General features: G+C 47.0%; 1 protein-coding gene across 9 annotated transcripts in view; it reads right to left on the bottom strand.

The window, feature by feature from the left end:
• Positions 1-8,223, bottom strand: part of SCAPER (S-phase cyclin A associated protein in the ER) — a 207,210-nt gene extending 198,987 nt beyond the window's left edge. For 5 of the 9 annotated variants that reach the window (XM_053402645.1, XM_053402644.1, XM_053402646.1 and 2 more), the window contains exon 1: positions 3,219-3,294. In XM_053402645.1, the coding sequence (XP_053258620.1) occupies positions 3,219-3,281 (63 nt within the window). In that variant the 5' untranslated portion in view covers positions 3,282-3,294. Of the gene's footprint in view, positions 1-3,218; positions 3,295-6,190; positions 6,250-7,598; positions 7,753-8,006 lie in introns of those variants that run through there. The other 4 variants (XM_053402648.1, XM_053402649.1, XM_053402647.1 and 1 more) reach the window with 4 other exon arrangements.
• Between the last annotated feature and the right edge of the window lie 4,176 nt (positions 8,224-12,399).

Genomic DNA, 12,399 nt, shown 5'->3' with positions numbered 1-12,399 from the left:
CTGGGAGCTGGTGACAGAGGGACTCAGGAGAGGTGGCGGTTTCACTCGCGACATACCGCCGAGTGAAGCCGCCATCGCGGTCCGCCCCTCATACTGGTCCTGGGTGATATATCAATACATTGTCCAGGCCTACTGGCTACTGTGTTGGTAGTCATTATGGGTCATAGAATCAACTTACCGTATTTTTCGCTCTATAAGACACACTTTTTCCCTCCTAAAAAGTAAGGGGAAATGTGTGTGCGTCTTATGGAGCGAATGCAGGCTGCGCAGCTATCCCAGAAGCCAGAACAGCAAGAGAGATCGCTGCGCAGCGCTCCCTCTCACTGTTCTAGCTTCTGGCTTAGCCTCTTCAGGGCAGGGGGAGCCTTCATCCCGCTGCCCTGAAGAGGCTGCGCGCGGCTATCCCAGAAGCCAGAACAGTGAAAGGGACTGCTGCGCAGCGATCCCTCTTGCTGTTCTGGCTTCTGGGATTCATAATATTTTTTTTGTTTGTTTTCCTCCTCCAAAAACTAGGTGCGTCTTGTGGTCTGGTGCATCTTATATAGAGCAGAAAATACGGTATTTTTCTTTTAACACTATTTTTGCTATGCAGGGTGGAAGGAACAGAGAGCCTCTCAGTCACTGCTAATTGCAACACCACCACCCAGAACACCCCAGACATATTCTGGGAAGGATAAAGACAGTTGCCACAAAAAAGGCAGCTGCTGCTGCTGCTGCTACAGGCTGCCATCTCCCCACTCTTTCCTGAATGCATTACACAACTTAAGGGGCATTTGGGGGGGTGGATGGGACAGAAAACGCTGATTGCAAGTTGGCAGCACAACTGTGCGTTGTGCTGCTATCTCCGCTGCTACTGCAATCAGCACCCCAAAAGCAGGAGGAGAAATAAAAGATCCACCGCCGCTACCGCTTTGGCTGTAAGCCCTCCAAGCAATACAACAACAAAAAAAGCTGATCACTTGGCACACCACCCATCTCAGTTAAAAGCGCAGTGAGTTAGAGAAGGGGTGGTAAAATAGCTCTGTCCAGGTCACAGTTCCTCAACCTGGTGCCCTGCATGTTTTTCTGGGCTGCAACTCCACCTCATCTCTTACCACTGACCACCAGGGATTATTGGGGTTGGAGTGCAGTAGCAACTGCAGGGCACCAGGTGAGGAAAGACTGCATTCGTCACTTCTGAAGGAAGTTGAGGGACTGAAGAATTGAATATTTGGTGGCAAGGAGTTCCACAGATAAAAGGAGGTCAAAGAAAACAGACAGAGGCATGAGGCAGCAGATGACCGTGCATAGTAAGTCACACAAGGAGCCCCGAACCAGCTCAACCCATGAACCAGGCACTTGAGAATACAGCAGGCAATAATTCCAATGATCAGCATAGGAACTGAGGCAAAGTTTGTCTGCTCTTTGCCTAACTTTACCCACATGAGACTCAGGGATAGTTAGAATTGTTCATGCATTGAGGAAAAACGTCTTGTGTGAACTAGCTGCAATTTCTATCTGAGACAGGGAGTGGGTGTCTTCCAGAGACTGCTGAACTTGATGGGTAAGGACTTTGCCTCGATCTCCCCATCATTTTGTTGATAAAAGACAGATCTGTGAGGGACTGGAAAGGATCCATTCTTCACAATGCTTTCAAAAAGCCTTTCAAATATAAACAGTGTGATTCCTGTTGTTTATAAAACTGTGGCAAATGGCCACACCAGATTTTAAGATGCATTAAAATACTTGTTGTGACATGTTCTTTATTATGTATTTTGTATTCTCATTTTGTATTTTTCTGTTGTGAACCGGCCTGGGATCTTTGGATGAAGGGTGGTATACAAATTTAAACAAACAAACAAACCAACAAACAAACAAAGGCAATTTCTTAGGCAAACGTTGGTTCTCTTTTCATAAATAGCAATTTTCAAAATCTCTATGGTAATATATACGTGCTTTTGTCATAAGAAAAAAACTTTCCTCACCAGAGACATGGCTACAGCACTTTCAAACAGAACATCTCATGAATAAAAACAATTTATTATGTTTAAAAGTTACTAGACCACTAACTGCATTTGAAGGTTTATGTGAAGAGGTTAATTCAGTGAGGAGGGCACTGTTTTTGCAGCTAACAACAACCAAAAATGTAATAAAACCATCATGAACAGTTTAAAACTAGAAACGTTCACAGTATATGTCAGGGAAGAGTTAGAGTTAGAAGATTCCAGTTTCCCAGAGGGAGAAAGCATTCCCCAAGGGGGGAGGAGAGCAGTGAATTGAAGAGAAGAGAGCAAGAGGAACAACAGGGAGGGACCGGCTGTTCCCAGGAAAGGCAAGGGTTCAGTTCTAGCTCAGATTGGGAGGAGGGGAGATACAAGCCAGCTCTAGCCAGGAGGGGAGGAAAAAGAGCGGGAAAGCGAAGGGAAGGGCGCCTTCGCCATTTTGAGAGTGGCTGGTCATGGAGAAGCAGAGCTCAGAAGGTATCTGAAAGAAGTGACTCTGAGGAATAATAGTTAAGAACCGTTTATAAGAATGTTTTGTTAATACGCAATAAAAAGTTTTATAAAAGAACAAGAAGCATTTGTGTGGTGATCTGAAGAGGACAACGACCAGTCCTGACAGTATATGTGTGTGTAGAGCAGCTATACATTGCCCATTCCTAAAAGAAAGGACATAATATGCATCACTGGTGGGGAAAATTTGATGAGTAAGTTTTAGGATTTGGTGCAAGCTAGCATAAAAGATATAAAATTAAAGTTATGACCTTTTAACAACACAACTAGGTTATAGCAATGCTTCTATAAGAAATGAATTCCGAATTTGTTTAACAGTTGCCTGATTCCTAATAGTGCAAAATGTGAAAATCCATCAAAACATAGAAAGGGACTGGGTTAGAAAGAAAGAAAAAGGATTAGTAGTGATCAGTTAACACAGCAAAGAAGGATTCAGCAGCAGGGGAAGAAATCAAATTATAGAATCACAGAATGGTATAGTTTGAAGGCACCTCAAGGGGCATCTAGTCCAACCCACTTCAATGTAGGAATCACAACTAAAGAATTCCTGGTAGAAGGCCATCCAACCTCTGCTTAAAAACCTTCAGTGAAGAACAGTCCACCACCTTACAGTTTCATGGAAGACTGGTAACTATTACCCACATATGTGGAAACTAAAACTGTGAACTAGGACAAGCCAAACAAGTTAAGATCCTAAAATATGGCCATAGTAGACATACAACTTACCATCATGTTATAACTGTCTTCTACATCAACCGGTTCATTTATCACATTTTTTGCTGACCCCATGAAGTCATCATAGCTGTTTAATATAAAAGAGAAACATTTAATATTCAAGTCACAAGCATCAGGAATTCCTAAAGTTGCAAAGTCAACTAACATTTACACCCAGGCACCAAATTCAATTATACTGCTAGTGGACCACAGTTTGCTGGCCTAGCAGATAATTCCTTAGACTAGTCACACTGACCGCCATGCTAGCAAGACTATGGTATTAGACTAACAATGATGGGGCACTACGCTGCTGTTACAGAAACAAACATGAATGAACAATGCATTTTATTCATTAACAACCAGAGTAATCACCACTAGAAAACTACAACTTGGGGAAGCATAGATATAAGAAGATTGCAATCAAATAAGCATCATGTTTCAATTCTTACATTTAAAATATCCATGACAATGTCCCACATTCATAACACTGCCCTAAGCCACCTTTAGGTAAAGGTAAAGGGACCCCTGACTGTTAGCTCCAGTCGTGGCCGACTCTGGGGTTGCGGCACTCATCTCGCTTTATTGGCCGAGGGAACCAGCGTACAGCTTCCGGGTCATGTGGCCAGCATGACTAAGCCGCTTCTGGCGAACCAGAGGAGCACAGAAACGCCGTTTACCTTCCCACCGGAGCGGTACCTATTTATCTACTTGCACTTTGATGTGCTTTCGGATGCTAGCTTAGCAGCAGCAGGGACCGAGCAACGGAAGCTCACCCCGTCGCGGGGATTCGAACCGCCGACCTTCTGATTGGCAAGTCCTAGGCTCAGTGGTTTAACCCACAGCGCCACCTGCGTCCCTTATAAGTCACCTTTAAACCAGGATTAATACTGTCATGTCTTGAGAACAAACCACTCTATTCTTCTCACATTTTAGTTGCTTCTATAACTGAACAGGATTTAAAAATATTTCTCCTTGCATGGTATGATTTTATCGGAAGAAACTCCTAATATGCAAATAGACAACCAAGGATAAATCAAGAGGTGGTAGCTATCTGTATGAAAGGTAAGAGGAGGACCTTCAATTCTACTAATGGGAAAAGATCATCAATTGTGGTGGTGCTGAGTACAACATACCTAGCAATACCCTTAAACAAACTAGTCACCTCAACTCTTTATTATAATCATTATTTTGCTTTACATCTTATTGTTTCTATTTCCCACACCCTCATGACATTAGGCCTAAGTCATCCCTTCTGGAATAAGTGGGATTTACCAAACTTTTCCAACTCTTTTCTCTTAGGGACTGTTGTTGATTCCAGAATGGATACAACAATGAGATCTATTGTTGAATTTAATTTATGCTAATTTACATTTCTGAAAACTTAATGTATAAAACAAAACAACATGGGTCAACGTGGGTCAAGGATGCTGCTAAAATGTCAGGTTTTCAAAACTGCAACTGCAATAAGCACTGGGTTGTGTACAAAAATCCTACACCGAATGTATATTGCTGTTTTGCTGCTGACTACCATTATTTCCTTGGCACACTCCAAAACAGTAAGATTGCTTTATCTTGGACTTTTCTTGGTGCAAAAACACACAACGAAATGGAAAGCAAAACACTAAATCCTAGTTCCATAGAAGCAACAAAACACCTCATTTTGCTCAAGAGATATATATTTGAATCATTCAACTTGGTGCAACAGACAGAACCATACAAGCAAACACAAATTTGGCCTTCATTTTTTTTTCATTTTTCCTCCAATGAACTGAAGAGGACACATAGCTGCTCAATTCACAACGTGCATCAGACGAAACAGGCTTTTGCCTATGAAAGCACATGCCATGGAGCAGCTCAAACATGAGGCAGGAGAAGCCCACTGGGGAGGGGGCAGCCAAGAATGAGAGCATGTCCAGAATTTGACACACTGATTGCAGCCTTCACAGCTTTATCCCATTATCCCTCCTCTGGTGGAAAGGAGCTAAGGTGGCACTATTACCTGAAAGCACCACACTAGAAAACCCGCATCATCTTTCAGACTCTTTTCGGCCAACAGTCTTCAATACTAGCATCACAGTGCCAATCTACAATAAAACAGCAACTCAGAAAGGATATTGTTGAGCTGGAAAGCACTGAGAAAGGGGCAGCCAAAATAACCAAGGAGCTAGAACAACTCCCCTATGTGGAAAGGTTACTACTGGGGCTTTTTAGCTGAGAGAAAAGATCAGTTAGTCCTTTTTCACACAGCGCATAGTTAAACTATGGCATCACTATCACAGGATAAAGTGTTGGCCACAAACTTTGATGGCTTTAAGATGGGGTTAGACAGATTTCTGGAGGATAAAGCTATCAGTGACTACTACCCAGGATGGCTGTGTACTACCTCCAGTATTGGAAGTGGCATGCCTCTGGGTATCAGTTGTTGGGAATCACAAGTCAGGAGAGTGGTCTTCCACTCAGGTCTGTCTTTCTTCCACAACCTTTATATATAGCTTTATTGTAATAAAATATCTAAGCAGTTTACAAAAATCAACTTGATGCTGAACTAGATGGGCATCTGGCATGATCCAGCAGGGGTCTCCTAACATTCTTAAGGTGCTGCCAGACTCTCAGATTAGCCAGGGTCTTTGAAAAGAACTGGTTAATCTAGGAAGCTGTAGAAGCGCCTCCCAGGATAATCTTCCACCAGACGAGACAGAAGAGAGAGTGGCAATGCAGGTGCATCAAGTGGAAGGCTGAGCTGCAGATGGTGACAAGGCATGGGAGCAAGGAGGCAGTGCCTGTGACCACTGCTAAAAACATGCAAGGAGCAAGGGGAGGGGCTGACGGGGTGGGAGGCGGAAGAGGCTGACCAAGATGTATGAGGGAGGGTGCCGTGCAACAAAACATCTAATGCCTCCCTAGTCATGCCATGATGAACTAATACAAACTTTTAAGTGCCACAGCACCGTCTATAGGAGGAAGAGGAAAAGTGCTGTTCATACCATGAAAGGCAAAGTTATGTCCGTTATGGGACTTTTAGTCCGGATAAAGTGTGCAGCCACTTTTGGAGAAAGAAAGAAAATATATACATATCAAGTTATGGAATGAAAACATTTAGTGTGTTCCCAACCCACCCCCTCAGGTAGGCATTGCTTATGTGCAAAGAATCAGTAGTGTCTCAATAACAATAACAAAGGTATTAGCGTTTTTTTTAAAAAAAGAAAGGGGAGTGTGCAGAACAGTATTCCTCAGCAACTCAATTATCCTGGCTTTAACCACCACCTTCAGCACCTTTCCTCGAGCAGCAACTGAGTCTGAAAGTACCAGAGGCCGCTGGAAGAATCAGCCCAAAAATCACACAACCATTTCAAGCACTTTAATGATCACTCTGGAATCTCCTTCTGCTTCAGTTAATGCACATTTATCACGATTCACAAATTACACTTCCCCCATTTTAGCTGGAGAGGTTGTGGTGATATGTAATGCAAGGAAACGGTTCCATACTTGTCTACCTAGGATAATGAACATACTGTTCTGCAGCTGGTAAGAAATGCAATCCCATGATGACATGTTTGGTGACGGTGTAACAGGGCATAAGCTCCTTTTCTGTGTTACCTACTCTCCCTCCAGTTGCTTCATCATTCCTTTTTTCAATAAAATTGGCAGGCAGGACTGTGGAGGGAGGAGATGTACCTTTTATCAGTACAGGTTTCCCTTCTGGAGGAAATTTACAAAACCCTTACCAATTTCACCAATGCCTCAAGTGCGTTTCTTTTGAAAACACTGTTTATTAAGGGGACAACTACATGGACCAGAAATGGAAGCGTGTATACACTTTTTTTGATTAAAAAGAATGACATGGCTTTCACTCAGCTGTGACCATTTAATGAAAAGTGTGGGAAGGTGAGTGAAACACTTGTTCACATACACTCTGGAACATAGAAAAGCAGGAGGAACTGGGTAAAGGAGGCATGTCATGGCTATCAACCAGAACCAAAGTCCTATTGTTCCTCGGTCCTTTTTGCTTCCACAGACTTACAAGGCTGCCCCTCTGAAATATGCCCCTATTGCTTCTGACACCCCCGGCATTCATCCAAGAAGCCCACTGCGCCTTAAAAGCACGACGTGCCTGTCATGTCTTAACCCTCCACAACTGGATGAACCAGGGGTCAGCAACCTTTTTCAGCTGTGGGCCGGTCCACCGTCCCTCAGACCATGTGGTGAGATGGACTGTATTTGGGGGGGGGGGGAATGAACGAATTCCTATGTCCCATAAATAGGACAGAGATGCATTTTAAATAAAAGCACACATTCTACTCATGTAAAAACACGCTGATTCCCGGACCGTCCGCGGGTCGGACTGAGAAGGCGATTGGGCTGCCTCGGGCCCCCGGGCCTTAGGTTGCCTACCCCTGGGATAGACCGTGTCCGCAATGCTCTTCGGTTAGTGTTTAAGGCGCCCGAGGGCGACCCCTCCTCCCGGCCTCGACACCTGCGCTTGAGCCTCTGTTGCTCGCGCCACACGCAGAGGCGAAGCGGCTCCCCGGCCTCTCCCGGAGGCGGCCCCGAGGGCAGCGGGGTTTGGCTGCCACCACTATTCCTTCTCAGTTTTTCCGAAGGGAGACGGGGAAGGCAAGGCAGGAGTCCTCCCCCTCCTCCTCCGCCCGCCTCTGGGCCTCAGCCGCCGGGCTGAGGAGGCGGGCGAGGCCCAGAGGCGCAGCCCTCCCGGGGCGGCCCGGCAGAGGGACCGGCGCGCCGCCATCTTGCTTCCCGCCCCTCCGACTCCGCCCGCCCCTGCGGCGCCGCGGGGCCACTTACACGCGCCTCCTCGCCGCGCCGTTCCGCCTGCGTGCGTCCCGCCGCTGTGACGTCATCTCGTCCCGCCGGTTGCCGGTGCGGCGACGAAAGGCGCTCGCGGGGCAAGCGCCTGCCCCTCCCCCCGGCTCGAGGGGAGCCGACTGAGCGTGCGCGGCGAGCTCTGCGCGTGCTCCGTGGGGCTGCCGAAGCCGCCTCGGACTTTGCTTTCCCGCTCTCCTTTGCCCACTTCTTGCCCCCACGGAGCGTGCGCGGCTGGTTTTCCGGGCATGCGCGGCAGCGTCGCCCGAAGGCGCGCGCCCGCCCCTTCGCCGCACGAGGGAGAAGGAGGCGCGGGAAGGCGCGAGAAGCAGGCGGGAAAGTCGGGGCCGAGCTCTCCTCCCCTCGCCGCTGCGGGCCAAGGGCTGGCGGGGCGAGGAGCGCCAGGATGAGGCCCCGGCCCCGCCGGCCTCTGGCGCGCGCTCTCCGCAGCGGAAGAGTTGGGTGCCCCGGGATCCCTCCCTCGCGGACCGCCCTTCGACTGCGCAGGCCGAGCCACCAGGGCCAGTGGCCAGGCAGGCCAGGCCTCTTTCGAAGCCATCTGGGTTGGCGGCCGTCCCAGCCTCTTGCGGGAGCGACTTCCCACAGCCCGCGCTGCGTGAATCGGGGGTCTCTGCCCATTAACAGAGGGCTCTTGAGAGCCAGTGTGGTGTAGTGGGTAAGAGCGGTAGTCTCCTAATCCGGGGAACCGGGTTCGCTTCCCCGCTCCTCCACATGCAGCTGCTGGGTGACCTTGGGCCAGTCACACTTCTGTGAAGTCTCTCAGCCCCACTCACCTCACAGAGTGTTTGTTGCGGGGGAGGAAGGGAGAGGAGAATGTTAGCCGCTTTGAGACTCCTTCGGGTAGGGATAAAGCGGGATATCAAATCCAAACTCCTCTTTTTCTTCTCTTACCTGGAAGGAGGGAAAGGCGTGGAAGGCCAGGAGGAGGCGCCGCTGCTGCCCCCGCTGCTTCATCCGTCTCTCGAGCTGATTGCCCCTCGCGCTCAGGAGCAACAGCCATTTGACTTTGGGACCCGTGGCGGCAGCAGCAATGGTGGCATGAAGTGGAAAGGGGAGGGGGGAAACGGAGTGGGGTGGGCGAGTGCTGCAAGCAGGGGGCAGTCTCTACTATACCCATGTTTGTAATGTGATCAGGGGGGTCAGAAGGAAAGGAAATGCAAGGACAGATAGTGGCAATTATAGCTAGAAGAATGTGTGCAAAATAAGTACAGCGTCTCTTGCAAAAACAGTAATAGGTGACAAAACAATCAACTTGGCATCTTTAAAAAAGGCATTTCCTCTTCACTCACACAGGAGGAAATGCTTCTTCCAAACGGCACCTCCAGTTTTATTAAGCAACCAAAATTTATTTAATTAGCTGACAGCTCTAAAGAGTAGGTTTTCTGTTTATCACAAACAAGGCAACCCTTCTTATTGCTAGGATCATCAGTGCTTTAGGGTACGCATTCCCCTAAACATTTTGTGAATCTTTGTACTTTTTCCTCGAGTCAAAATGACAGTACCCCTAAACATTTTTTAAGAAAAAAAGCACTGGCTAAGATCACTTCTCAAACTTTAGGTTTTCATGTAATGGGAAGGAATGCAAATTCGGTTTTGTCATTTGCTGACATTTTCCTCCAACACGTAAATCTGCCTCATTGTTCTCACCCATCTGATTCCTGCCAGTACTTCATGCATTCCCACTCATGTTAGTGTCAAAAGAACCAGGAAAAGCATGAGCTCTAGAAAATTCAATACAGTGTTAAGAGAACAACAAACTAGCATTGTAGCCTTGTAAGATCATTGGACTATTTTAGAATTTATGAATGCTAACGTTAAAAATTCACAAAACAGATCTTGGCTTACCTGCTAAGGATGGCTGTAAAGAGGAAAGTTGCTTTTGTTGCTAAGGAGATCTTGTTGAGCTTTGAGTAAACAAAGACAGCTTGAAAAGGCATTCAGTGTGAAAACACTGTTGCTTGCATCTTCTGACATTTCTTGGCTTAAAACTGGTTTTGTGCTACCTGATTTTGCTATCCACCTTTCAAGTACAAATTCTAATGCAGATGGTACATAAAAGTATTTATTGTCATCCTTGGAAGGGCTGCAGCTCAGTAGAAGAACATCTATTTTGCATGCAGAAGGTTCCAGGTTGTTAATTGTTGCTAATTAAATTTGAAGATTCATGTTCAACTTCTAGCATCTGTTGCCGCTCACTGTAGGCAGTACTGAGCTAGATGGGGCAATGGTCTAACCCAGGACAGGGGGTGGATTTTAAAGGGGTGGGCATCCAGGAAAAAAGGTCAGCAATCCCGCCCACCATTGGACTCGCCTTGGGAGAGTACTTGGAGGTGCAGGGATAACGTTCAGCAGCCTTGGGAGACTGGATACATTGGTGGGGGGAGCATTTGGAGGTGCAGGGAGAGTGCGTTTTGATTCTGCACTGGTACCTCAGTTTTCAAGCAATCCGTTCCGGAAGACTGTTCAAGTTCCGAAACGGTCAAAAACTCAAAATGGAAACCGTGTTTCCTGTTCGACTTCTGAGGCGCATTCAAACACCGAAGCATTTACTTCCGGGTTTCCAGCGTTCAAGTTCCGAAACGTTTGTCAATGGAGACGTTCGAAAACCAAGGTACCAGTGTACATGGGTTTAGCTTCACCTGCTATCCCTGGAACATAATCCTGGCGTAAGTTGAGAGTCAGCTCTAACAATTACTTCATCACTAAAATACTTTGAGTCAAGTCATTGTTTATAACTATAGATGACAATATTGAAATCAGGAAAGTAAGTAACTCCTGTGCTGTCTGCACTGCTGACTCGAGGCCAGAGCTGAAGTGGCAGGGTGTTTTTTTTAATCCTCACAACAGCTCTCTGAGCTGAGAAGTCCTAGAGCATGTTTCATAAAGATTTGAACCTGGGATCACATCCCCACCATGCTCTGTAAAGGCACATACCACTCTGGCATGACTAGTCTGCAGACCGGAAGTATCTTCTAGGCTTTGTATTAGGAAGCCAGTTGCTCCCATGATGTAGAAGAGGCATTGAGATCCAGAAGTGCTTTAGCCTTCAAAGTGTAGGCAATGTTTTCCCTAAAAACAGTCTTATCGCAGACCATTTTTTTCTTCATTCAAACCCATCACCCTCCAGCTGATCCATCTAAGGCTATACTGAGCTGCAAAGTCTGCGGAAGGAAGCATGAAGTGCTCCAAAATCTCCTGGTAGAAGGCTGCGTTGACCCTGGACTTAATGAAGCACAGTGGACCAACACCAGCTGATGACATGGCTCCCCAAATCTCTCTTCTGATGAGAGCAGCTTTTGCATCCCATTTGGAAACCAAGGACCCAGAGTCTGGAGGAAGAATGGGGAGGCACACAATGCCAGATGCTTGAAGTCCAGTGTGAAGTTTCCACAGTATGTGTTGATTTGGGGAGCCATATCATCAGCTGGTGTTGGTCCACTATGCTTCACTATGCTTTTCCTCCCTCTCCGAGTATCTACTAGTATTTTTCGCTCTATAAGACGCACCAGACCATAAGACGCACCTAGTTTTTGGAGGAGGAAAACAAGAAAAAAAATATTCTGAATCCCAGAAGCCAGAACAGCAAGAGGGATTGCTGCGCAGCAGTCCCTTTCACTGTTCTGGCTTCTCGGATAGCCGCGCGCAGCCTCTTCAGGTCAGCGGGATGAAGGCTCCCGCTGCACTGAAGAGGCTTTGCACGGCGAAGAGGGGTCTTGGGGGCTTTTCCCTGGGGAGGGAGAAGGGCAGCCCGTCAGTCCCTTCTCCCTCTTCGAGGAAAAGCCCCCAAGAGCCGCACAATACGGTATTTTGAAATGTTTGTTTGTGAAACATTAAGTCGCCTCGTAAGATGTCATAACAATTCTGTTTCATGCTTCTTAATATCAAGGAGCAGGTTTTGTGGATACAATTGGACACCATTTTCAATCAAGAGGGCAGAGTGAAATTTTCAGAACTGCGCTGCTTTTAACCAATTTTTGCATGAAGGTTCCCGAAATGAAGGAGCAGGTCTTGGTCTATACCAGAGGTCGGCAACCTAAGGCCTATGGGCCGGAAGCGGCCCATGAGGGTTGCTTAACTGGCGCATGAGCCAGCCCCGAATTGAGCTGTCTGCTCAGCAAGTCCCCATGCGCTGCACTAAACCAGTGCTGCACAGTGTGGGGACTCTCTTCTGTGGCTCTGGAAATCGCTCCTGCGCATGCCCAGATGCTGGAAATCACTTCTGCGCAGGTGCGATTTCTGGCATCTGGGCATGCACAGAAGCGATTTCTGTACATTGGGATACAGCTGGATGCCAGATGGTGTGTGGAACCTTTCAAAATGGATTAAAAAAACCTTGGATTTTGTAGTTTGATTT

This window comes from Podarcis raffonei, chromosome 9, assembly GCF_027172205.1.
Source record: "Podarcis raffonei isolate rPodRaf1 chromosome 9, rPodRaf1.pri, whole genome shotgun sequence".
In the NCBI taxonomy this organism is placed as follows: Eukaryota; Metazoa; Chordata; class Lepidosauria; order Squamata; family Lacertidae; genus Podarcis; species Podarcis raffonei.
The sequence above is the reverse complement of the archived record's forward strand: the minus strand, read 5'-3'. Positions and strand labels throughout refer to the sequence as shown.